At 46.7% G+C, this 24,546-nt stretch overlaps 2 protein-coding genes across 5 annotated transcripts in view; one reads left to right on the top strand and one right to left on the bottom strand.

Moving 5' to 3' along the window:
• RTEL1 (regulator of telomere elongation helicase 1) overlaps positions 1 to 8,900 on the bottom strand; it is a 46,082-nt gene extending 37,182 nt beyond the window's left edge. For 2 of the 4 annotated variants that reach the window (XM_035567082.2, XM_035567081.2), the window contains exons 1-13: positions 8,757 to 8,900; positions 8,360 to 8,478; positions 7,215 to 7,413; positions 6,753 to 6,846; positions 5,801 to 5,882; positions 5,100 to 5,160; positions 4,557 to 4,632; positions 3,754 to 3,838; positions 3,322 to 3,387; positions 2,378 to 2,531; positions 2,021 to 2,059; positions 1,246 to 1,324; positions 352 to 449 (exon numbers count right to left, since the gene is read on the bottom strand). In XM_035567082.2, the coding sequence (XP_035422975.1) occupies positions 352 to 449; positions 1,246 to 1,324; positions 2,021 to 2,059; positions 2,378 to 2,531; positions 3,322 to 3,387; positions 3,754 to 3,838; positions 4,557 to 4,632; positions 5,100 to 5,160; positions 5,801 to 5,882; positions 6,753 to 6,846; positions 7,215 to 7,413; positions 8,360 to 8,461 (1,135 nt within the window). In that variant the 5' untranslated portion in view covers positions 8,462 to 8,478; positions 8,757 to 8,900. Of the gene's footprint in view, positions 1 to 351; positions 450 to 1,245; positions 1,325 to 2,020; positions 2,060 to 2,377; positions 2,532 to 3,321; positions 3,388 to 3,753; positions 3,839 to 4,556; positions 4,633 to 5,099; positions 5,161 to 5,800; positions 5,883 to 6,752; positions 6,847 to 7,214; positions 7,414 to 8,359; positions 8,479 to 8,730 lie in introns of all 4 variants that reach the window. The other 2 variants (XM_050713939.1, XM_050713938.1) reach the window with 1 other exon arrangement.
• A 5,271-nt stretch (positions 8,901 to 14,171) lies between these two features.
• STMN3 (stathmin 3) lies at positions 14,172 to 23,880 on the top strand. Its single transcript, XM_035567125.1, has 5 exons — positions 14,172 to 14,190; positions 21,389 to 21,484; positions 21,974 to 22,149; positions 23,104 to 23,295; positions 23,637 to 23,880. Exons 1-5 carry the CDS (start codon positions 14,172 to 14,174, stop codon positions 23,694 to 23,696), a joined length of 543 nt encoding a protein of 180 aa, XP_035423018.1. The 3' UTR covers positions 23,697 to 23,880.
• The last annotated feature ends 666 nt before the right edge of the window (positions 23,881 to 24,546 follow it).

Here is a 24,546-nt window from a genome sequence, read left to right as displayed (position 1 = left end):
CTATCTGAAGCAAATAAATTATTTCAAGTTTTTCATCGTTATTCCAGATGCAAGAAGAAACATGAAACTGGCATTCCAAAGTAAGTTTCATGTTTCTTCCACATTAGGAAGCTAAACTCAGTTTCTTAAAATTCTGTTGAGTGAACGGACTCAAATTTCCCAAAAAAAAGGACCTAGCAGCCAAACTTAATAAAATGACAGAGGTCCTCAGGGTCAGATTTTAGTTTTTACGAGTTTTATAATTTAAATACAATGATGACTTTATCCTCTTCCCCCCAGACAATACAAGCTTCCAATTACTTAAATTAGAGAGAAAAGTCGAAGTGAAACGACTAACAAATTCACACTTACGGCTTGAAAGAAACTGTAAAATCTGCTCTAGTGACTCCAGGAGTGAGGATTTGGTCTGGAATGTTATTTGGGCCTTCGCAAACAGATCAAAGATGTAGCTGCAATTTAGAAAGAAAAAAAGCTCAAATCAGTAAACATCGTAAATAATCACACGGACACAATTACTATTCTTTTACAGCAAGAACAATTTCACCATCTAGTAGCAAAACATGTTCTTGTCTCTCTGTAAAAATGAAAAATATATGGGAATGTAAATAAGTATTTGGTCATAAAGACAGCAGATAACAGGGACGTGACAGAAGGCATACTGACCACATCCTTTACATTTTTCATGATTTATTTACAACACGCGTATTAATTATCTAATTAATTAACTACAATACATTAAATTAGAAAAAGTTTTACATGCAATCTCTACGGTTTCTTTACAGTGTACAACATGCATTAGTTTAAAAGCGGACTTACAGAGCTCTGGGATACCTCAAATCAAACGACTGCAGCATTAGTACCTCAGCTTAAATTATAATGTCAAATTTGAAAGAAACAGTGAGGAGCTTCTTCCAGTTCAGAATACCTAGAGGCACACTCAGCATAGAATTTTCCACTCTTAGAGAAGGGAGTTCCATCACAAACAATTGCTGCAGAAAGATGATTTAAGAAAACCCAGACCCTTAAATAAACATTATTCCCAGAAACTAGAATATTACTACCAATCCTAACACCTGCTGATAGACTATTCACATACTCACTCACTGTTTGTCCCATTGCAGGTTTGCCATGTAAATACAAAGAACTGATTTCATATGCTAGAAGCTCACACTAGACTCAAGTTTCATCTGTGTTTAGAATTTATTGTTCTTTTAACATGCAAACATATTACTGAGATGAAATTACCTTCCATCTTTGGTGACTCCATTTTTATTTGGGGGCAACTCCACTTCATCAATTGCACTTTCCAGCTGAAGAAGAATTTCTTTGAAGGAACCAAAAGAGAAAAAAATTAGGGTTCATAAACTCACTTTGGGGACTCATCTGAACCCCTTTTTCAATCAGACTTTATTAAAAAAGTTAGTGGCTCCCTCTACCGAAACAAGTGAGAACTGCCTTAAAGACAGCAACCTAGCTGTTTTCTTGATCCTGTAAACAAATCAAGATGATTAAGAACAATTTCCTAGATATCAGGTCTAAATATTTAATAAAACTTTAACAAGTTCCTATGACCTCAACTCTTGGATTGCCTGTGATACTCATAAGATACAGTTGTAAGCTACATTTTAAATTCTTCTCCACAGATGGGATAAGCTATTTGTGGAAATGCTTTGCAAACATTAGACATCTCAAGCCCTCACTATGATTGCTACGTAGCATCACATTCTTACAACACATTGCCAGCACATTGACAAGATTAGACAATAAGGGAACTTCTGGCAAAGAATGGAGCGATGCCTTCATCTGGCAGTGCTCTCACCTTCAGGGGAAGTAACTGCAACTAAACATTCCACAAAACGCTCAGAAAAAAAGAGACAACTTAAAACTTACATGAATTTCTCAGTTATGTGCAGACGTCAACAGAAATGCTACATGAACCTGATTTATAGTTGTTGGCCAAATCGCCTTTTGAAATTGTTTCAACAATTTTTAACAACACACACACAAAAAGGAAACTTACTTTTTATCTTTGCTAGATCTTCAAGTTCCATGTTCAGCCCTGGTGAAGAAATGAAAGATTTCAAAAAGGATGTTTCATGCCTGTTTCATTCCTAGTTTCTTTTAGCCTTTTCAAAAATGATGGATATGAAGTCTAGGTCTGTGCATACAGAAAGACATCTCCTGTATTCCACTCACTGCTCTCTTTCTCATGAAAGACCCCTTACATCACATTGGTTTAGCCAAAGCTTTACATGTTTGTCTGACATTAGTAATGAACAATAATTTATCTACTACTGAGAGTCAGTTTTCCAGAAACTTCTAGTTATTTTCTAGTTCTACTTCCCAGTGAAACAGTGTTTTGTGGTTGTCAACATACCTGAATTGTCCACCTCCATGCTGAACTCAGCATTTACTTCTTTCTGCTGAACTGCTTTGGCTTGTTCTTCCAGTAGTATATTTAAAGTATCAATTGCTGAAGCTAAATCGTAGGCTGTCAAGTCAAAAGAAGATGACTCTTCACACAACTTCTCCTAAAATATCAAGGAATGGAAGCATTATTTGGACTGCACAATGTGCTATTTGCTCAGGCAATTTCAAAGATAAATAGATCATAGATGACCAGACTTGACTTCCTTTCTGATCTCCAGCTCAGGCCAGAGGACATTTTCAAAAACCTGAAGACTTTGATTACTACTAGGCGTCCTTTTTGCCAAACACTTTTCCCTTTTCGGCATTACTGGTAGTTGGACATCTTCCATCTAGCAGCAAATCAGCGCCATCAAAATCACTTTTGGTTTTAATAGGCATCACATCCTTTGTGTCCTTAATGTTGCTGCTTGTAGATTTTTCTTGACATCCTTTAACGTCAAGTTTTGAGCCAACAAAGAGGAAGGTCTCATAAGGCAGCACTTCTTTTTTTTTTTGTCTCCAGGAGTGAAGACTTGGCAATATGACAAGAGTCATGTTTGTCATCTACTGCACTTGGACAACTGATGTGGTTGAGCTTTAAGAACGAGCTTCCATGTTTTCTTACACCGTCAAGAACTCTTTAAACAAGAAAATGAGCACCCGTATAAATTTGGAGATCTACCCTTCAGGAAAAAACTATCACCTTGTAGAAAAAACACAGTAGTGTTGAAGGACTGTTAATTAAACTACAAAGCTGTAACTGTAATGGAAACAAGAAATATTCAAGATAATTGACATTAACAACAGAAATAGCTGGGTACAGATTTTACAGACTATTTGTAATACAGCAGTGGTCTTTTTTTCTTTTTTGGATGAAGCTTGAAAAATGGTAACAGAGCAGAAACAACTTACCACATTGTGAGCTTCATCAAGTATTACCACGGTCCCCTTCAGGTCTAAGTTGTGCGCTCTTCGGCTCTGAAGATAAGAAAGAGAATGAAAGAATGGAAATAAAGGCCACAGAGAAATACAGATTTGATTAACTAACAAAATAGCTCAAGGCATAGATTTGTTTTTTGTTTTGTTTTGTTTGAGAAAACAGCAAATAATTGCTGTGGCTACCTAATATATAAACCACAGAACCACTTAATCCAGAAATGAAGGGGATAAAATGCATCACATAAAAGTTCATAGAGGTTAAAACTGAAATTGTAATAAAGAAGAAAACATCTGTGCAATACACTTGCTTGCTATGCATCCATTCTTCACAGCTTATCCACTAAAAGCCAATGTGAAATAAATATATGAAAAAAAATCACATTTAAATACAAAGATATATGTTACCTTTGAGTCTAGTAAATAGTTGTAAGGCATAAAAATAATATCCGCCTGCTGCTTCAGGCTTCGAGAGAGATAATAAGGACAAGCTCTGTTTTAAAAAAAAAAAAGGAAAAAAAAAGTAGCACAAGTTATTAGGTAATACTTCCAGAAATATTAGAGTTCATCCAACATTCCTGTACTATGTTTCATGCTCTCAGTGATTTCTAATCAGCTTCTAAAGGAACTGAAACTGGCATGTTTGATTTTAGGGCAAATGATTAGCTCTACTCGTACAACATAAGTAAAAAGAAGCATAGGAAATAATGCCTAGTTGTGCATACAGAACTACAAACTCGGAAAAACAAAGAGAATAAAAAGAAATTAAAGGAGAAAGAGTGGCATTCATTACTCCATTATCCTTTCAACCCTTAAAGCTAAAAGTAAATGCTGGGCTGGATTATTTTATCTCAACAAGTCAGTCACCTCATCCTCTTAAATTTGAAAGAGGATTGCGATATTCATCATATCAGATAGTATTGGCAGCCTCTACTCAAACAAGAATTAAAATACTGGTGAGCCTGATGCTGATCTGACTCAGTCTTTACAGAAGTAAGAATAGAAATAAACTGCTGCGTGGTGAAAAGGGCTCTAATGTAGATAGGATTTTGTTGGAAGCTGTCTCTGTGCAACGTATTTATCCACTTCACTTTGCTCTTATTGTTGCTCTGCTACTTTAGCGTATGTCCAATTCATACCAAGGTATTTATAAAACTAAGCTGATGAATAGTTTTCACCAATGAGGAGGAAAATCAGAGGGGAACATTTACCTATGCTTGTTTCCATTTTTAATCAAGTCTTCAATATCCATGATCGAGTTGACCAGTTCTTTCTCTGTACTCTTTTCTGTGAAAAGTTGTAACATTACAACCACAAACTTAAGTAAAGATCATAGAATATCCTGAGTTGGAAGGGACCCACAAGGATCCACACAGGCCCACCCAATAAATAAATAAATAAAATAAATAAATAAATAAATAATCATGTCTGAGTGTCCAAACACTTCTTGAACTCCAGTAGTCTTGCTGCCATGACCACTTCCCTGTGGAGCCTGTTCCAGTGCCCAACCACCCTCTCAGTGAAGAGCCTTTTTCTTTACATGACAATATCACACAAATATTTGTTGTTACCTGTCACCACACTCATCCACTTCTGACTATTTGGTTCTTGAAAGACATCAACGCAGAGCAAAACTCACACCCATGCATATCACACACAAATGCAGACTATGCCAGCTCTTTCAAACTTCTCTACCTGCCTAGCAAATAATTCCCTCCCAAAAAATAGCGCTTTACTTCCACACCCAAACTCACCTTCTACATTGTTATAAAAATGACAAGAACGAGTCATCACTTTCATTCGGCACATATAGATCTGCAAAAAATCGCATATTTTATACAACAGTAGCACAGCTTGCCAAGTGTTGAAAAGCAAGTTAAGGGGTGAAGAGTTATTGGTTTTCTGTAATGCCAGCTAATAAATATATGCTAGTCACAATTCTTTAGTTTTAAAAACATGAATCCCTCTGTTCCCCTTAAAAGGTACACTCTTTTTTTATGTGGCACAGAACGCTCACATGCTTGGAGGGAATTTGGTTATATTTTGCCACAAATATTTTTCAAAAGAGTAGTTTTTGATATTACTTGTAAAAATAACAAGCAAACCAATCACTGAAGCATTATTTTAAAATTGTTATTGCCACTGAAAAACACTTAAGTGGTAAACCAGACAGTAAATTGCAAACTATTAATCATCTCTCATGTTCTATACAATCACATCCTCCTCTGGATGGAAAATGCTACCAAAAATGCAGACTTAAATTTTGCACCAACTAAAATAGATACGGCAAGTTCCTCCAAATGCATAAAAAACAACTAGTACCTTTCACTACAGCCTAATAATAAAAATAATGTAATAAAAGAATGTCAAAGTTGTGAATTACACACTTTATGTCAATAAATAAATAAATTAAAAAAGAAAAAATCTTGCATGTTCTTATTATGCTTATTTTCACCTGCACGTGGTTGCTCTCTTGTCGTTTCACTTCACTATTGATGCAAAGCTGCTCTCTGGAACCCAAAACACATATCTTTGGCCTGTTCAAACAGAATACACAAAATTGATGTTAAAAATAAAGCAAGAAAGAAGAACACAGTCGTACCTGTCTAGGCTGGGTTTAATATCTCAAATGTGAAAAGTTCACGAGAAATAGATGAGCAATAAAACAAGGGTCAGAATCAGAATCAATAAGAGCCATGTTTGTAACAGCTATATATGTGTTTTTGACTTTATGGTACTATATTTCTCCTGGTAACAGTGGGAGGTAATGAGTGGCAGCTTACATCATCCACTGTAGAATCTGGGTTCTGTTATGACAGTTCAGCCAAATAAGCTGGGGCTGTCACCTATTACAAGCCATTCAAGAGGCAGCAGTCACTGTTATGAAAAGATTATCGCAGGAATTAATGCTCTATAATCATTCATAACACTTTTTCTTCCCTCCTTATTACAAGGTTGTATCTTCACAAGAAGCATATAAACGAATTATTTCTGCAGATCCAAAAGGCTCAGTTGCATGCTGTCATTCGTGCCAACAGCCGAATGCTGTGACAGACGTTGGTACAACAAAACAAAGTTCTTTGTGGATTTACTTCATTCTTAAGGAGTTCAACTTTGTAATAGCTTCCCACTATCTTAAAAGGGGGGAAAAAAAGGAATATTAGAAGCAAACGTGTGAAGAACCGAAACCAGACTGAATTCAGGGAATTCTAGGATTGAATGAGAAAAAAAAACACATATCAAAGAACTCCAGGTTGTACACATGCACATTAAGAGAACTACATTTCAGTGAGTATCTTTTTTTATACATTCATAAATTTATATGTACATAAATTCAGACAACAATTAAAACAGGGATTTTCTCCACCTTCTCTTTGAAAAGGAGCATTATCCTAAATTGTACTTACCTGTAGACGGTGTTCTTCAATTCATTAATGACCTGTGTAAGTTGTGAGTGCGTTCTGGATGCATAAATTATTTTAGGAATGTCAGTGTAATAAGCTGCCAAACAGAGGGAAAACAAATCAGAAAATCATTATTAACACACCGAGAAGAACACAAGATACTGTTAGTCTCCTTTCCCAGCCGGTGCTGTGGTAACAATTTGCCTTGTAGAGACAGCAAGAACTTTTGTCATACAACTATCCATACATGCAAAATGAGCTAAATGGATTTCTAATGCTCTAAGAAAATTAAAAATACACAGAACACCTTTGAAATCTGTAAAAGAGCGTGAATCTGCGCGGCAGCTGCTAAACAATGCCTCCATGGCTTTTATAATTCCATACTTTCTAGGAGTGATAGATAAAAGCAAGCGTTAATAACATTCCTGCATCATTCCCGCTGAGCATAAAAGTCAAAGTACGTACTTGGGACATCAGCATCCGTGGCAGCATTACCCCAGGATGACATGGGTCTGTCAGGAAAGAGCTCGACTCCATTCATACGCTGTGCAATTTTGCGGGCTGAGATAGTATCTTTAAAGTGCTCCCGCCAGGCCAGGGTGGAACACAGCAGGCAGAGCGTCTTTCCTGTACCTGTAGGGCTCTCCAGAATGCCATTTACCTTCTTTATTGAAGAGAAATAAAATAAAAAAGGAAAAAAAAAAAAAGAAAGAGTAACTAGCAACGAGATTCAACTAGAACAGGTCATTGTGCTGGACTACATTTTCCTCAGTAAAAGAGCAATCAGTATCTGGTAAACTATACCACACAGACGAAAAATACGTACTTCACACAGAGCTTTTATAAATGCCCGACCTGCAGGGCACTCTAATCAACTTAGTAAAGCCCAACCTATTAACCTCTATTTAGCAGAGGAACTCTCCACTCCTAGAGCAACTAGAATGAATTCTATTTGAGCTAAAAATACATGAAGATATTAGATGTTATTGCAAGACCCCAAAACAGCTCAGACTGCAGACTGCTTATTTCCTTTAGAATGAAGACTACGCCTCACGTCACAGCTTAGGCAGAACATTTTGCAAGCAGGTCCACTTTTAAACACCCAATCTTACTGAAGCGCAAAGCAATCTCACAGTTTACAATACTACTCACTTAGTATTCCTTTACTGTTCCAGGTTAGGCAGAAACATCCTAGCTACGATTAGTGACCATCACTTGCACATTTATATTTAATATTTAATATATTTGTATTTATAATATATTTGTATTTAATAACTGTATACTAAAATAAAAGTAGAAGTAAAATAGATTTTTAAAAGGTGGCATGCAGTAGAAGTAAAATAGTCAGAGAAGGCTTTAAAAAGGCAGCATACAGACAACAAAAAGGAAACCTGAATAGCGATGGTTTCTTAGCAGATGAACCAAAGTGCATGAAGGAAACAAAGTGCCACGGAGCTGCCCTGCGACACGGGCAGGAACCGAGGCTTGTCACATGGCCTGAATTTTTGGGTTGACCTGCGCGGTGCCAGGAGCTGGGCTCGATGATCCTTGTGGGTCCCTTCCAACTCGGGATATTCTATGATCCTATGACTCCTGGGGGGAGAACTCACCTTCTGCAGGCACTCGAGCACCTTGGCCATGTACACCTCCTGGCACTTGTACGGCTGGAAGGGGAAATCCACCGGGACGCCGTTCAGCGTGATCCTGGGCATCCTCACCGAAGGGGGGCCTGCAGCGGAGCGCAGCCTCGTCACTCGCCCCGCGGACGGGCCGCGCACCGCCTCGGGCCCGGCCCTGAGCCCCGGTCCCGCCGCCAGCAGCCGCCGCCTGGCCTGAGCGGAGCGCGGGCACTCGGGGCCGGGCCGGGCCGGTGCAGCCAGCAGCCCCGGGACCCCCCCTCTCCCAGCTCCCAGCCCCCATTCCCGGTCCCGGCCCCCGGTCCCCGGTCCCCGGCCCCATCGCTGTTGCCATGGCAACGCACCCGGAAGCGCGGCGCCCGCTGCTCACCCTCCGCTCCGCCGTTCGGAATCCCCGCGCCTGTCTCACGCCCCCGCTTCCGCCCCGTGCGTCCTGCGACACTTCCGGCGGGGCGCCGCCGCCAGGCCTGCGCCGTTGCCAAGGGAACGGGGCCTGGGGGGCGCCGGCTGGGCCCTGAGGGACCCGGGCCGGAGCCGGCGGCGTTGGGGGCTCGGGGCCTGCCCGTCCCGGGGCCTTCCCCTCCCGCCGGGCTCCGCTCCGGGCCCCTCGGCCTCAGAGAGGCCGTCGAAGGGTTTCTGTGTGCGTAGGGTGCCAGCAAACCGCGCAGTGTGGGAATAAACGTTCAGGCGCGGTTTGTCTGTTTCCCCAGGTGTTACAAAAGCACGGTTTTGTGAGGGGGGGGAGGTAGGAAGCCAATATCCCATGCCCGTCTGTGTTCCCGCAGCTCCCCACACCGCGAGGCGGCCGCTGTGGAGATGCAGAACAGGAGGCGGCTTGTTGTACTGTAATTTTCCCTACTTAAAAAAAAAAAAAACCACTACCCCCTGCTAAGGGTAGTGTTTGTATGCAGAAGTGTTCAAATATTTAAAGTTAACCATTAAAGGGAGCAGGCCTTAAATGCGAGTGTTATATAATCTGATCTCAAGTTTCTGGTGTATTCTGCGTCTTCCCTGTGTTCAATTATGGGTTTGCTGGTGTGTTTTGTTTGCCAGCCTTTAAATTCCTTGAGTTGAACTTGCCTGGCTTGTAAATTGTCTTTAATTATGGCTAATGGGCTACAGAGTTCAGAGTTATTCTTTCAGTACTTCTCAGTGCTCCACGCTAAATGTAACAACTGATTTTGTTCATGTTTCTGTGTGAACTCTTTAACTCGATACCCATCGTGCAAGATTAAGCTGCAAATGAAATGACTTCATAAAAACTGTAAAATGCCATGAGAGTGAATGAGACTTATAATGGAGAATAAAGGCATAAAACTGATCACAAATATATGGAATATTGTCATTATTTCATTTAAACATAGCTTTACTACACTGAAGAATAATATCAGTACTGCATAAAATCCGATTATTTTAACTGCTATTTAAGTAATGTTGATTTAAGCAATGTTACCTTTAGAGAGAAGAGCTGGAAGGCTACCAAACCCAAAAAGGAGCGTGAGTCAGCAGATGCGCCAGTGTCCAGGGGCAAATGAGTCAGCACTGGCTAAGTGCTCCTTATCCTGCTGGAGGGTTGTTTCTCTGCACCATTTACCTTACTTGACCAAGTCTGCAGTGCCGGCATCGGCAAGCCTGCCTGTCAGCGCTGCACCCAACCATTCTGAAAACTACGAGCAGAGAAAACAAAATCTTGTAAGTTTAGAGAGAGAGATTTTTTTTCTCAATTAAGTTTGCTGAAGAATTGTGAAGGTTTACCAAAACTAGAACATCTGTTTACTTTGTGACGCAGACAGGACAAGTAAAGGCATTAGTTTTATGCCTGGACTGTCACGCTGGTGTCTGGCTCCCTAGGACAAAATCCAAAGCAAGAGTTTGGAGGAGAAGGAAGAGAGAGAAAAGGAAGGTTTTTAAGTAAAAAGAAAGGTCAGAACAGTGATTATATGGCAGGCCTGTCCCAACACCTTTAGCAGTCTCTACATGCTAAGACAAGGAAATACAGGCTTACTGGGGTTCCTCCCTGCTTGCTCAAATTAGTGGATGGTGATCTTGGATGAACTTTTTCTTCATTTGAAGTTGTGCCTTCAAGGAAAGAAATGTACAAAAGAAAAACCTTGAAAAAGGTGATCCTTAAACTCTGTAGGGGAGTGGGTGTATGAGTGACTGAACTGCAGAGAGTCCTGCAGGCAGAAGGCTTGTACAGTGCAGGAGTACAAAGGGGATAATCTTCATTTTTGTTCAGAGGCCACCTATGCAGGATTTCCCTTCCCAGACAAGCAAGAATCTTGAGGAATGGGGTAAGAGAGTTTGAAGAGCAGCAGCAACTGACCATAAAACTGCTGCTCTTGGTGGGAAAGATATTTTTCTCCTTTCAGATAGGAGAGGATTGAGTTGCCATGCCTTGTCCTTCTGGGGATATGTGATGGTTCCTGCAGCAACCATCTAAAACTTTTGTTTGGCCACATAATTATTGGGTTCTTTGGAGTCCAGATAATCCAGAGCCTTGCTGTCTCTCCACTGTTGGAAAACAACAAAACTGCTTTCCTCTTTGACGCTCAAATTTTCACACAATCATCCCGTCATTAGGAAAGTAAGTAAATGCCCATTTTGCAGATGAAGAAGCTGAAGCAGATGGGATTAGTGATCTGGTGGAAGCTGTATGGCAATCACTGGACCAGAGCTCACAGCTTCATGTTTTCAAAATTTCTTCTTTACCATTTGTAGTTGCTCAGCCATCTGCCCTTGCACTGCTAACTTTTGTACACGCGCTGCCAGTTGTAGCTGAGCGCCCCGGGGTGACCTGAATTCATGGCTTGCTTTACACCTTTATGTGACTGAATTAGCACAACTCTTCTTCCCCATCCAGACCCTTTGTGTGGCTTGGCCTCATTTCTCAAGTGCACATGATAGATACTAAAGAGGAAACTTCAGACTAACCCTGTTGTTTCCCTTGCCTTCAGGGAAACGTTTTCCTGATTTAGTGCTGGTGTTATCACGGGTTTCTCTCTCTCAATTCTTTTTCTCCTTGTATTATTTAACAATTTTGGGGGGTTTACTGCTGCCCTATCTGGAATTTTTATTATTTCTTGCCAACTAAGGCAGCTTCTCCCAGCTTGAGGCTGCAAATGGTGCTGGAAGGTCTCATGACTATGGTATTGCCCAGTAAGGTGTTAGTCTCCTGTACTGCAGCCCATGTTCTTCCTTTTAGACCAGTAACTTTCCAAATGGCTTCATTATTCACTAGGTAAAATTACTCTCCAAATATTTCTCATTGCAAGCCACACTTCTGTCAGGCTGGCAGCCACAAAGAGCAACGTAAAGTGTGCTAGGCCTGTGACCCTCTTGGTAATAACCACAACTTGCAAATCTTCCTCTGAACCGCCCTAGATGATGGTGTCCTGTAGTGAAACAGGAAAGTTGCTACGGGTCCCTCTTTTGGGGGTACTGAAGAGAGATTTTTTTCTGTCAGATTGGAAATTTTTCTTTCCTTTTTTTTTTTTTTTTCCTTCAAAAGGCATTCCAGTGCTTCAGAGCTAACAGAAGAGCTTCCTTTAGTGGTTTGCACAGCCATACTGTTGTAGACTCGCATTTTTTCAGCATTTTTGACAGCGTGAGTTACTGGCAGAAGCCCTTCCTATGTTAAAAGACATCTAGGAATGTTTGATTGCTTAAAATGCTGAAAACATTCACAATGGAGTAGTGAAAGAAATACATGCTATAAAATTAACTTCTTTGCTGATTCTCCATGAAAATCTGCTGTTTCCTGAGAGCCTGCCTGGTTAGATGTCAGGTGTGCTGAAGGCAGAGGACACTTTAGCCAAATAGTCACTAATTTTCCCTAATCCCCATCTTGAAGAAGAACACCCAATGCCTTCAGAAACTCCCTAGTGAAAACCAGAGGGAACTCGAAAAGACAGTTACCTTTAAAACAAGGAAGAAATATCTCCTGATGTTATAGATGGATCCAGAATTAATTATATTGAAATTATTTATATGACAGGTTATCTAGAAAGTATGAACAACACCGGACCTGAAGTGTGTGATGTGTTGCATAGCCACATAAATCTAGTTTGCTCACCAGTTCTTGTATAGCGTACTCCGCTGGGACACATGCCCTGGTACCTTGAAAGTGTTCCTTTTTCTAAATAAAAGGAAGAAAACACCTGTGATCGATGCCTGGAAACTCCAGGATGTTGCAAAGGGCAGACAGACCCTATCAGATCTCCTAGGTAAATAAAAACCAAAGCTCATATTGAATAGTGGGAGAATTATTCCAGCATTCACATGCCTGGGAGAGCTGTCTTCACCTACTGATGGTGAAGCGTGTTTATTGAAACATAGGAAACTTCAGCCTGCTGGCTTCAGGATAGCCTATAAAGTCCTAGAAATTCAGCCCAAAGAGAAAACAGAGGGATTTGCAAAAACAAAATGAGCCTTGTATAGAGCAGGAAGCTGTCAACTATCCATCAGGATTAAAAACAAATGAATAAAAAAAACCTCCTGATCCAAATACATGGTGAAAATGTGTGGATACTGCTAATATTATTCCGATTAGACTTATTTTATATATATATATTTTTATTTTATTTTATTTTATTTTCTGTGGCAAGGCTTTTCATTTTGCATACAGTGCTGAGGGAACAGGACACTTAGAGATTAGGGAAAAAAAGTAGGAAAAAAGGGAGATCTCTGACTTCTTAAGTGAATGTGGTAGGCATAGCATAGTGCTTCTATCCCCGTCTAAGCCAGAGCGCCTGCAGCTCCTTGAAGAGCCCATGGCTCCCTGCAGCTGCTGGAAGGGTTTGGCAGTGTCTGCATTGCAGCGCGCTGGGAAACTCGGGGTTTGTCAGCCAGGGGGGATGCTGATGGCTGGGGGATTGCGTGGGAGCCTCATGCAAAGGGTGTCCGATGAGAAACGAGGTGGGGTTTGTGCAGCCGTGGTCGGCGGGGTGACACCGGGGTGCTGCTGCTGCTGTCAGCAGGAAATGGGGGGGCTTCCCTGGTCCTGAAGGTGCTGCGATACGTACTTCAAAAGCACAGAGGTACCGGCCTCTAGCAGCAGCCACAAATGGTGAAATGATAGAAAATGGGACATCAAAGAAAAAGAAAAGATGTCCTGATGCTCAGGTGGAAAAAATAAATACAGAAAAGTGCCACTGAATCCAGCAGGCTGTGTTCTGCTCTTCCCCATCTACCGTCTCAGCACCATCACCCCCTGCCTGCAGCCCCTGTTGTGCCCCAAAAGACGGAGCCCAAAAGCACCCAGGCTTCTGGGCCCCCTCCTCCCTGCGCTGCCGGGCTGAAAATGCGGCAAGATTTGGGTCTGGGGGCTGCAGCCCTGCCTCGCTGAGCCACAGCCCAGCCGCAGCCCCCGGCCGGCTCCGCCTGGGGAAGGCTTGCTTAAAACCACAATAAAACCCAGAGAACTGGCTCCTTTCTGCTTTCAAGGGACAAGGAAGGAGAAGCAGCCGAGCCCGTCTCGAGCAGACAAGAAAGGGAGGAAGAGGAGGAAAAGCCATCTTCTGCTGGCGTGCGGCTGGGTGTGTCTGCTCGCCACCCCCCCCCCCCCCCCCCCCGGTGGGGCTGCATTTCTGGCAGGCAGTCCGACTGGGAGGGACCGGGCGTCAAAGCCACCCAGGAAAGGAGGCCTGATCCGCTCATTGCCATTCCCAGCCGGTGCCCCTTCCTTCTCCTTCCACCTGCTCCGTGCTGCGGGCGCTCCGACCTCCCCGCCGCGGGTGCCGAGCCCGCTCCCCATCGCCACCGCAGCCCCGCGCCCCACGGCAGCATGGCCAGCACCGTCTCAGGTAGGGCAGGACCTGGTCAGCCCCACGCTGCCTGGATTGATTTTTTTTTTTTTCCTTATTCTGATTTATATTTTTTTTTCCTCGAGCTTTTTCTTTTCTTTTTTTTTTTTTTTTTTCCTTGCGTTTCGGGGGAGTTCTCCGATGAGGCGGCAGCTGCCATGGCAGCATTGTTCCCCTTCCTCCCCCAGGCACACACCCCTCTGATGCAAGATAGCAGGTGGGCTTTTTATTTTAATACGAATACACATGCGATAAACTTGCCGGTTTAAAATATTGCTGTCGTTACGTTGCACCATCGGAAGATGCTGCTGCATGCCAATTAATAATTATTTTTGTAGCGTGATGCAGCTTTTCTTTTTTTTCTCCTAAGAAAAATGTGCTTGTTGTGTAGCAGAGAAATTAGATGTTGTGATGCAGAGAAATTAGAAATTGCATTTTGTTGTGTGAAGATGGTAGATTGCCTAAATGGATATTGGAAAAAAAAAGATGCAGACAAGATGCTGATGGTAATGCCCTAAAATATCCCCCCCACGCCCAACCAGAAAAACCTGGGTGGGTTTCTGTGCATTCTCAGAGCTCCCCAGCCCTGCATTTCTTTCACAGCTCGCTTTTCTCCATTAGGAGATGCTTCAGGGGAGCGGTCCTCTGATGGCGTTGAGTGAAACCAAATGCTGCAAGGGGAGCCCTTCCTCCCCCCTGCAGTAATAATGGGAATAATAGCGTAGCCCGGGGAGCCTGCTGCTGAGGGTCGGCTTTGGCTGCAGCATCCCGGGCTGCAGTGAGGATGCTTCTCGTGCCAGACTGCTTCCTAAATACGAGTTTTGCCCCTTTTAGCTGGAGAGTGGGAATTCAAATGGCTGGGACTGGGAACTCGGGCGAAGGAGAAGAAAATCCCGAAATGATACAATGAGCAGGGGGTGGGGCTGAAGGGTCTTCTTTTCCTTAAAAATAAAATAAGTTTTATCCTGAAACTGCTCTTAATTTTTCAGTGCACAAAGAGGGGCTTGGGTGGGTGAGGCTGAATACTAGAGGGTCGGGATGTAGGTCTGGATATAAAGAAAAGACAAAAAGAAGTGGGTAGTGCTTTGTGCCCCCTCCCAGCCAGAGAACCGGCCAGAAGGAGACCAGGCAGCATCCCTTGCTTCTTTCACTGGCCTTTGCCCCTGTCTCCTCTGTGCATTTTCCATCCCTTTCTCCTTTTAAAAGGCAGCAGAGAAAGGGACAGAAAGATGGGAGGTGCCGCGGGGTGGGTAAGGGTGCAGCTGATCCTGGGGGGGGGGGGCTTTGCATTAACTAAAAATGGTGAAGCAGCGCTGCGAAAATGCCTCTTGGTGACAGGCATCCCGCAGCGATTGTACGAGCGTCCCCGTGTGGGTGGGTGCACGCGTGGGGCAGGGCCCATCCTGCTGCCCCCTGTCCCCACTGTGGGGACGGAGCAGGGCTCCCAGCCACCGAAACCAAGGCTGCTTCGGACGTGACGGGGGCGAGGTGGTGGATGAGGGACGTGGGGGCACAAAACGTGGCTCCTTTTGGTGCGTCCTCGCCCTCCCAGCCCGCTGGGACGTTCCACCCGCAGGAGGATGCTGCTTTAATGTCAAAGGGGATCACGAAGCGTGTGCTTCAGAGGAACCACGCTTCCCTGTGGCTCCCTCCACGCAGAGAGGCGATGTGAAGGGGGAGGGTGTGAAGGGAGAAGAGGGCTGTGGCAGGGGGAGGCAGAACAGGGCGCTGGGTGCGCGGCAGGAGCGATGCTGAGCCTCGCCCAGCTCTGCAGGGAGCAGCCGCCCCTCAGCCACTGCCTTCAGCCACGGGCACAGCCTGGAAAGGCAGGAGGAAAAGGCAAGCAGATGCTTAAATTACGGAAAAAGCCTTGTGTTCTTTATTTTCTTCCTTATCCCCAGCAAAAGCCAATCCATGCTGAAGGGAGAGCAGCTGTAATTGCCAGCAGCTGCTGCCCAGGGGCCAATCCCCCCTTGGGAAGATTTCCCTGGGTTCATTTAACCCAACAGATCCCCGGGATGAAAAGAGCCGGGGCTTGCTTCCCCCAGCCCAGCAGCCATCGCTGGCTCCCACCTGCCTCCGCAGGCGTTTCCCCCCCCCCGTGGCCATGGCTGTTTTGTGCGGCGGAGGAGGCAGCGGCACATGCTCAGTGCAGGCTCAGCTGCAGTGCTGGCCGTGCTGCGCGGGCACAGCTTGCAGGGCAGAGCCCTCGCGCCTCCTCCCCGCACCGGCTGGACGAAGCCACGCGCTGTCGGACACCCTGGAAAGGGGAGGCAGCCCAGGGTCTGCAGCCCCAGGGGGCTTTCCCCACCACCCGTGGGTGTCAGGGCTGAACGCAGAGACACGAGCGGCAGCAGCCGTTCACGGAGGTTATGAAATGATGCGGTACGGAGGGAGCCTCGTGGGGTGTTCTCGGATGCTGGCGTGGCTGGGAAGGTGGAGCCGGGAGGGAACTCGGGCTTGTCATTCCCGGCCTCACAGCAGGGGATGGTAGATGTGTATGGATGGATCCTGGGGTTTTCCCCTCCTGCACTGAGCTGCAGGGGCAGGATGGCTTTATGTGGGTCAGGGTTACCTCTGCCTCCCTTTTCTGAATGGTTCTGGTGGACACTGCTCAGTGCTGTCCTACACCATTTCTATGGCTGGTGCTGGACAGAGTCAGACTCCTTTCCACCTAACCTCTCCATCGCCTTGTTCTCAAGAAATCACTATTAATAGTCCTTCTCTTCAGTTGTTGATAGAGTACATATGGCCTGACTTAGATAGTCCCTTTATTGGGACTTCAGTTGTACAAGCCAAGAGAACCTGTTTTAGGTATTTTTATATTCCTACCAATGTATCCAAACAAGGCATCTAAATCCTTGGATTTTTTTTTTATTTTCTAAAACATAAACCATATCTTCCTTGATGGCACCGTGTAGATACTGTGATGATCCCTCAGATATCTCAGAAGAGCCCTTTCTTGAAGTACATCAGTGTTGGTTCAGAGCTGGTGGATGCTTTGTTTGTCAGATGAGTGTGTTCTCCTGCTGCAAAGGAAAAACTGAGATTTAGTGCTCTGATGTGGTAATTAGAAGGTTTGCAGATGAGGCTTTTGGGACAGCAGTGTGGGCAGCAGTATGGACTGCAACTTCTTGCTGTATTGGGGTGAAGGGGGCTGGTGGCTCTTGATGACAATACAGGAGGGACCTGAAGCTCACTGAAACTTCTATACCATGTTCTGCTAATTGATTGGCAGCAACAATCCTGCCTCATCCCTTCTCTCCAAGCCTCTTCCTCCCTGCTGCCCTGGTGACATGGGCCTTACTCTTCCAGGCATAAGCCTATGATTAAAAAAATAATTAATATATATATATATATATATATATATATGATTTAGAAATACGAAAGAGCTAGATCAAAGACCATGTGTATGTGCTGTAGCACTTAGGCGCACCTCAAATGGTGAAGAGCTGCTCAGCATATTTTCAAACAGTCCTTTTATTCTTTTGAGGTACCTCTACATGTTCAGTGCCGTAATGGAGAATTTTGCATTCTCTGAGGGATACAAAAATATCTCTGCATAATGGACAAGTGCAATAACCCCCAGTAAACGAAAATGAAACCAAGATCCAAAGAGACCAAATGTCTGCCTGGAGTCACACAGCATGGCTGTATCTGACACAGCATGGCACTGATGAACTTCTTCCTTATCCTGTTCCCAGCTCCTTGGTAGCTCTTTGTCTCCTCCAAACCTGACTGCACAAATCTGTATTTGCCCCAAACCCACCAACACGCTGGGACAGCCACCTCCATTTTGGCTCCTTCCTCTGCTTTATCAAGCACCCCAGTCCGTGCTTCTCCCTCCTGGTGACCCATCACCGACCCAGCCCAGGCTGCTGGGTCGCTGCGGCGCAGCTTGGCCCCCGCTCTCCTGCTGAGACAGGAGAGGGGAGATTTCCTTGGTTATTTTCCTGCAGGCGCTCCACATGTTCCAGCCTCAGAGCCCGAGTGATTTGCTAATCTATTGGCTGAGTATAATGTGGGTTGATGGGGCGTACACGAGCTGCAAATGAAACCTAGGAGGGCATGAGCCAGGTGATTGGAAACCCCTGCTGGGGGGTGGTTCAGCAGATGTCCGACAGAAGGCAAAGTGAGCCTCACATCTGCCTGTCCTCGTGGACAGCTCCAAACGGGCCCACGTTCACTTCTGAGCCTCGCATCTCTGAGATGCTGCCCGGCATCAGCGTGGGGCGCAACCTCTGATCTGAACAACCCCTCCAGTGAGTTGCCGGGCTTTGTTTTCCTTTTTCAACACCAATGGAGCTGTATCGCTCCCATTATTCCGGATCCCACTGGTTTCACTGCTTCCCCTTCCTCTTCTGGTTGTGTGAGCTCTTGTGCTGTCATGGTGGTGGATGTTGTGTGGCAGGAAGATGGACGTGAGTTAGTCTGAGACAAAGGTCTGGCCGTTATCTTCATGGCAGCATTCTTACCAGGTGAGAACATCTGCACTCTGTTGTACTCCGAAGGCTCCTCGGGGATTGTGGTTGCATTTATTGTGTATGAGGCATGGCAGAATTTGTGCTGAAGGGCCCCGTTCCCCATCTCTCTAGTTCCTTTACCTTCGGTTTGTGTTTTGGCTACATTTATAATTGGACTTTTCTCATCTTTTCATGGTTTAATATTCTTTATGGAAGCACTTTTTGCTTCTCCAAAGTTATCTTTGCAAAACCAGCGATTTTCTTGTAACAACCTTCCTTTGACCTTGCTGCCAGATGTAGAACACTCATTCCCATCCCTTTAATTGTCTGGATTCACACAAATGAGCCTCACTGTGCCTCTGGTTCCTTACAAATCACCCTGCATTGGTGTGGCGCCTTACCAGCCCATGTTTTGCCGGACATCATTAAACAACTACCAAAAAGACGTCTGCTCAGCTTGATTTATCTGGTTAGGAAGCGGAGAACCCAACTTTTTGGGCAGTGATGGGCTGGAGCTGGCAAGCCCTGTGGTCTCACCACCCCATGGGAGGTGGTTCCCTTTGCTCAGCACCGCTCCCATCCCCAGCCGCTGCTCCTTGTCCTGCTCCCAGTCTGTACAGCGCCAGACAGACCCAAACGCAGACAGCCGGGACCCTCCTCTCCTTGCAGGACGCCTGCGCTTATTTAGCCTGCTAACGGCGTGTCGGCCACCTCTTTTTTGTCACTGAACCTGTCAGATCAAAAAGTGAACAAGGATGGGGGCACCGGGGTGGCAGCTGCTGGCTCTCAGTCCTGGGGGTCGTTCTGGGCTGCCCCTCGTGGGAGATTTATTTTTTGGGGTGGGGATCGGGGTCGGTTGTTTCCCAGGGGTCAGTTGCTTTTCCCAGGGGTCAGATGTTTTCCATGGGGTCAGTTGCTTTCCCAGGGGTCAGTGGTTTTCCCAGGGGTCGGCTCTTTTCCCAGGGGTCATCTCTTTACCAAGGGGTTGGTGATTTTCCTAGCGTCGGTTATTTTCCAGGGGACAGGTTTTTTTTTGCAGGGGCTGGGGTCAGTTTTTTTTCCCAGAGGTTGGGGTAATTTTTTTCCCAGGGCTTGGCTGTTTCCCAGGGCTGGGTCCTTTCCCCCCCTTCGTCCCCAAGTCCCCGCCGCGGCACCTGGCCGGGCTGGGGACAGTGGTGCTGAAGGGACAGCTCTGCACCGCCGGGACAGGGCCGGATCCTGCCCAGGGCCCTCGCCCTGCTGCCGCCGCCACCGTTGGGCAGGGAAGGTCCCGGTGGGGTTAAGGCAGCTGCTACAAAGTGAAATCCCTACAACAGACCTCCTGGAAGGCAGGGCAGCAGGGTGCACCCATCTACACAGGGAACCATGAAACCAGCACCGGGGACAGCTGCTGAAGTTCAAGGACTGAAACCCAAAGCGCTGGGGTTTGTAGCAAGTGCTAGGAGACGAACTGGTGGGTCGGGGATGTGGCACATCTGCTTAACATCTTGGTTGCACCCAGGACCAGCTGTAATGGAAAAGCAAGGACCTCGATGCTTTCTGTTAAGTGCTCGTGTCTCCCATTTCGGCCAGGGGACCCCTCTCTGGGCTCCGGCAGCACAGCACCAGGCATCAGCTTCCTGCTGCACGCCACCAGCCCAGCATAACGCGGCGCTCCCAGAGGCTTTCCAAAGTCCTTGTCACTAGGAACAAAATCGAAATGTCCTGCCCTGTGGCTTGCATCGCTGATTAAACTGCCCCTGTCGGGTATACACATAACCACGGAACTGGGCAGGGCACTGAAACCGGAATGTGGAGCAAACTGAGCAATGCTCAATACAAATCTGAGCTGCAGGGACTGCTGGTTGGCCAAAGGAGGGTGTTAATTGGGATGAAGTTCTGTGCCTAGGAGGAAAAATAAGTGCAAGGATGAAGCAGGCGTGTGGAAACACTTTTCTTCTGGCAGAGTAGCTAAGGGAAGGCAGAGGAGGAGATCTGAAAGATGTCTCTCAGAAGCTGTGCTACACAGATCTGTACTGCTTCAAAATTTTTCTGCCTCTGATGCTTCTTCACATCACAAAGGTTTGGGGGGCTCCCTTTCCTAGCCTGCTGGAGGGTCTTGCTGTTGGGGTGGTGTGATCACTGAGGGTGCTGCAGAGTATCCCCTGGTCACAGGGATGGTGAGCAAACCTGAGGGCTCGTAGCAGCAGAGCTCGAAGGGATTGTGCAGCTCCCTGCCCGTTGCAGAAGCAGTTGGGGACTGCAGAGCAGCACCAACCCCTGCCTGCACGATCCCACCACGTCCTCCCTTACCTGCTTCAGCGGTGAATTGTGAAATACTGGGAACGTGCCGAGGGCTGAGAAGTGCTTCTGGGTGTCCGTGGGCATCCTTTACCTCCGAGTCTGGAGGTGGGATGCAGAAAGTGTCTGGGCAGCAATGGCTATGGGGTTAATTTCAAGGGCTGAAGCGTGTCAGCTCCGTTGGAGGGAAAATCTTCCACAGGAACTTACGCCTCCAGACATGGTAAAATCCTAATGTCTTCCCATGATGCTGCTACGCTGGTCGCTAATTTAGTCTACTCTAGAGCAGATCCCCCTTGGGGAACTTTTGGCAACCTATGGCAGCCTGGAAAAGCCTCCACAGAGTCTGGTAGCTACAAACAGACCTCCTGGTGCCCACTTGCTTCTTTTCTCCATGAAAAAAGAGCTACCATTGCCATTAGACTCCCTCCTCATTGCTGTTTCTTATTTTTCAGCCTACAAGGAGAAAATGAAGGAGCTGTCGCTGCTCTCCCTCATCTGCTCCTGCTTCCACACCCAGCCGCACCCTAACACCATCTACCAGTATGGAGGTACGTAACCTGCTCGCGTGCAGGCTGCAGAATTGTCTCCAAATGCCCCTGCCGGCAGTTCGGTCGATGTGGGAGCTCGCCAGCACCCCCCAGTCCCCTCCTGGGGCAGCAATCCACATCTCGGCCCAGGCCCCTCAGTTCGGTCTCCTTCCCAGTTGATTTTATTAAGACACGGCTCACATCTTCCAATATCTTTCTGCAGAAAGCTCGCAGAAGCTGCTCACGGGGCTGTCTGGTTTGTGCTGGGGCGACACACACTGCATTAATGGCAGTATGGCCTTTCTGCAACTGTACTGGGAATTTAAAATAATTGTACTGGCCTTGGGGGGGGATGAAGCTGACTAATTAGGAAATTCTGGAGATAGAACAAAATCACCCAGGTCAAGACAAGGGAATTAACACATTATTCCCACGTGAAGAGCTCAGTGCCCTCAGGCCAACGCTCTCCTGGGTGTCGCAGTCCACAGAGCTCTTGTTTTTTCCCCCAAGATATGGAGGTGAAGCAGCTGGACAAGAGGGCATCAGGTCAGAGCTTTGAGGTGATCCTGAAGTCGCCTTCAGATTTATCTCCCGAGAGCCCCATCCTTTCCTCCCCCCCCAAGAAGAAGGACCTGTCCCTGGAGGAGCTGCAGAGGAGGCTGGAGGCTGCAGAGGAGAGGAGGAAGGTAACGAGACATGGCCTTTCGGTGGCGGGTACCAATCGCGCCAAACCCTAAAGTGGGCTTCTCAGGAGCAATCTAAACCGACCAGCATTAGTGTTCTTACCCTTAGCGTTACTCAGCTGTAAATAGTCAGGCAAGACATGGGGAAGATGAAGGTTTTCAGCCTGTTTTGGGCAGGAAATTGGGCTCGATGGCCATGGTTGTCCTGTTCCTACAACTGCAGAGCTGTTCGGAGCCCTCTCTGACCTCGTGGGCATGACCAGGCTATGGCAGAGCTCTTGCTCACCCGAGTTCAGCTTCAAACCTCGCTTTTCTAACAGCTGCCTATGCTACTTCCCACCTTTTATCGTGAAATCTCTTCCAGTGAAAAATACAGAAAAGGAGAAAAAATGCAGAGTAAGGCACAGGATAATTGTTAGGACAAGAGGAAATGGCCTCAAGCCATGCCAGGGGAGGTTTAGGTTGGATATTAGGAAATATTTCTTCACTGAAAGGGTTGGGAGGCATTGGAAGAGGCTGCCTAGGGAAGAGTCACCGTCCCTGGAGGTCTTCAGACGTGTAGGTGGGGTGCTCGGGGACGTGGCTCAGTGGGGGGCTTGGTGCTGGGTTGGACCTGGTGGTTTTTGATGTCTTTTCCAACCTAATGATTTTAGAATGGGTGGTGGGAAGGAGGAGAGAGGTGAAATAATCCAAAGACCGAGGAGACCCTGGCAGGGGGCTTCTGCGCCCCCCATGCCTGCCCCCATGGTGCTGCTGAGCACCTGCCCCTGGCACCCAGCTGAGCCAACGCTGCCCCATCCAGGCAGGAGGCAACCGGTCCAAGCGCCTTCCTGGCGGAATATTATGGGCTGGAGGGAGGTGGAGAGGGGCTGTTCGCCAAACCTCTCGGGGGAGGCTGAGGGGAGGCTGAACGAGGCTCTCCCGTCGGCTCACGCGCCTTTCCCGGCGCCTCGCCAGACCCAGGAGGCGCAGGTGCTGAAGCAGCTGGCGGAGAAGCGGGAGCACGAGCGGGAGGTGCTGCACAAGGCGCTGGAGGAGAACAACAACTTCAGCCGCCTGGCCGAGGAGAAGCTCAACTACAAGATGGAGCTGAGCAGGGAGATCCGCGAGGCGCACCTGGCCGCCTTGAGGGAGCGGCTCCGCGAGAAGGTAAATGCACGGGGCTCCAAGGGAATGTGTGGGGCTCCAGAGAAATGCACAGGCCTCCAGGTAAATGCCTGAGGCTCCAGATAAATGCACGGGGCTCCAAGTAAATGCCTGGGGTTCCAGCACCCATGGGTGCTGCAGGCTCCAGACCCCGGGGCTGCAATGGGTGTGAAACTGCTCTGATAGCTTTTCTTCTGGCTGGTGCAAACCCTGCGTGCAGGACAGGAGGAAAATAGAGCTTGCAAGAGCAGAAAGTGTCAGCCTGTAACTGTCGAGAGACACCCTCAGCTCTAGGCTTGCCCTAAAGATTTACCTGTCTGGTGTCCCCTCTCCTGTCTTTGCAGGAACTGCACGCAGCCGAAGTTCGCAGGAACAAGGAACAGCGAGAGGAGATCTCTGGATAAAGGGCTTTTCTACACATCTAGCACCTGATTCCTGTTAACAAACCAACCAACCAACACATTTTATTTTGTTTGTCTAGATGCAGCGTTTGGTTCTCCATCCCCCCATCCCCTGGTGTTCGTCCCCCAGCTACACGCTTCTCTATCTCTGCATCCTAAATCGTTGGGTACTTGTGGGGATTCACAGATCATAGGGACCCCTAAGCAGAATAGCAACTAGTTCACATGAAATAGAGAATCAGTGGATCAGTCGATCAATCAGCTTCTTTGGAGGGTTTGTCCTTTTTTAAAAAATATTTCTTAAACTAATGTAAAAATGAAGATATTAATAAATTCAACCAGCAGTGTCACAGAGATACAGATTTCTTATCCGGGGCTTTTAGTACTCTCGGTGTTTGCTCTGAGCCAAATCTCAGTTTCAGAATAATGGGAAGGAAGTGATGATTTCTGTGTGTGTAGTGGAGTAACGAGTAGAGCCGTGTTTGCCAGTGGTAGGAGAGGCGTGGGAGAGGCAGGGGCTGGCTGTGGCAGCGGGGGCGTGCAGCCCCTTGGCTCTTGGCCGTTACCCGAGGCCAGCCCAGGCAGGCAGCGACCCAAAAATCCTCGTCTTCTGGTGGTTCTTTGGTAGCCCGTGTGGAAACAGCTGGGGGGCTCTCCCAGAGCTCAGCACCACGTCCGCACTGTCCCCATCCCCCTGGGTGCTGGCTGCTGCCCTGGCAGAAGCCTTGGCTGGGCAGCACAGTATCGGTGTGGTGATGGGCTCCATCGTGGGGAGGGGACGCAGGGTCTGCAGCTGCCCGGTGCTCCCGAGACCTCCCTCCGTAGGAACGCAGCTCCAGCAGGAACAGGGCAG

This window comes from Cygnus atratus, chromosome 16 (assembly GCF_013377495.2).
Source record: "Cygnus atratus isolate AKBS03 ecotype Queensland, Australia chromosome 16, CAtr_DNAZoo_HiC_assembly, whole genome shotgun sequence".
Classification (NCBI taxonomy): domain Eukaryota; kingdom Metazoa; phylum Chordata; class Aves; order Anseriformes; family Anatidae; genus Cygnus; species Cygnus atratus.
This window is presented reverse-complemented; position numbering and strand designations above follow the sequence as displayed.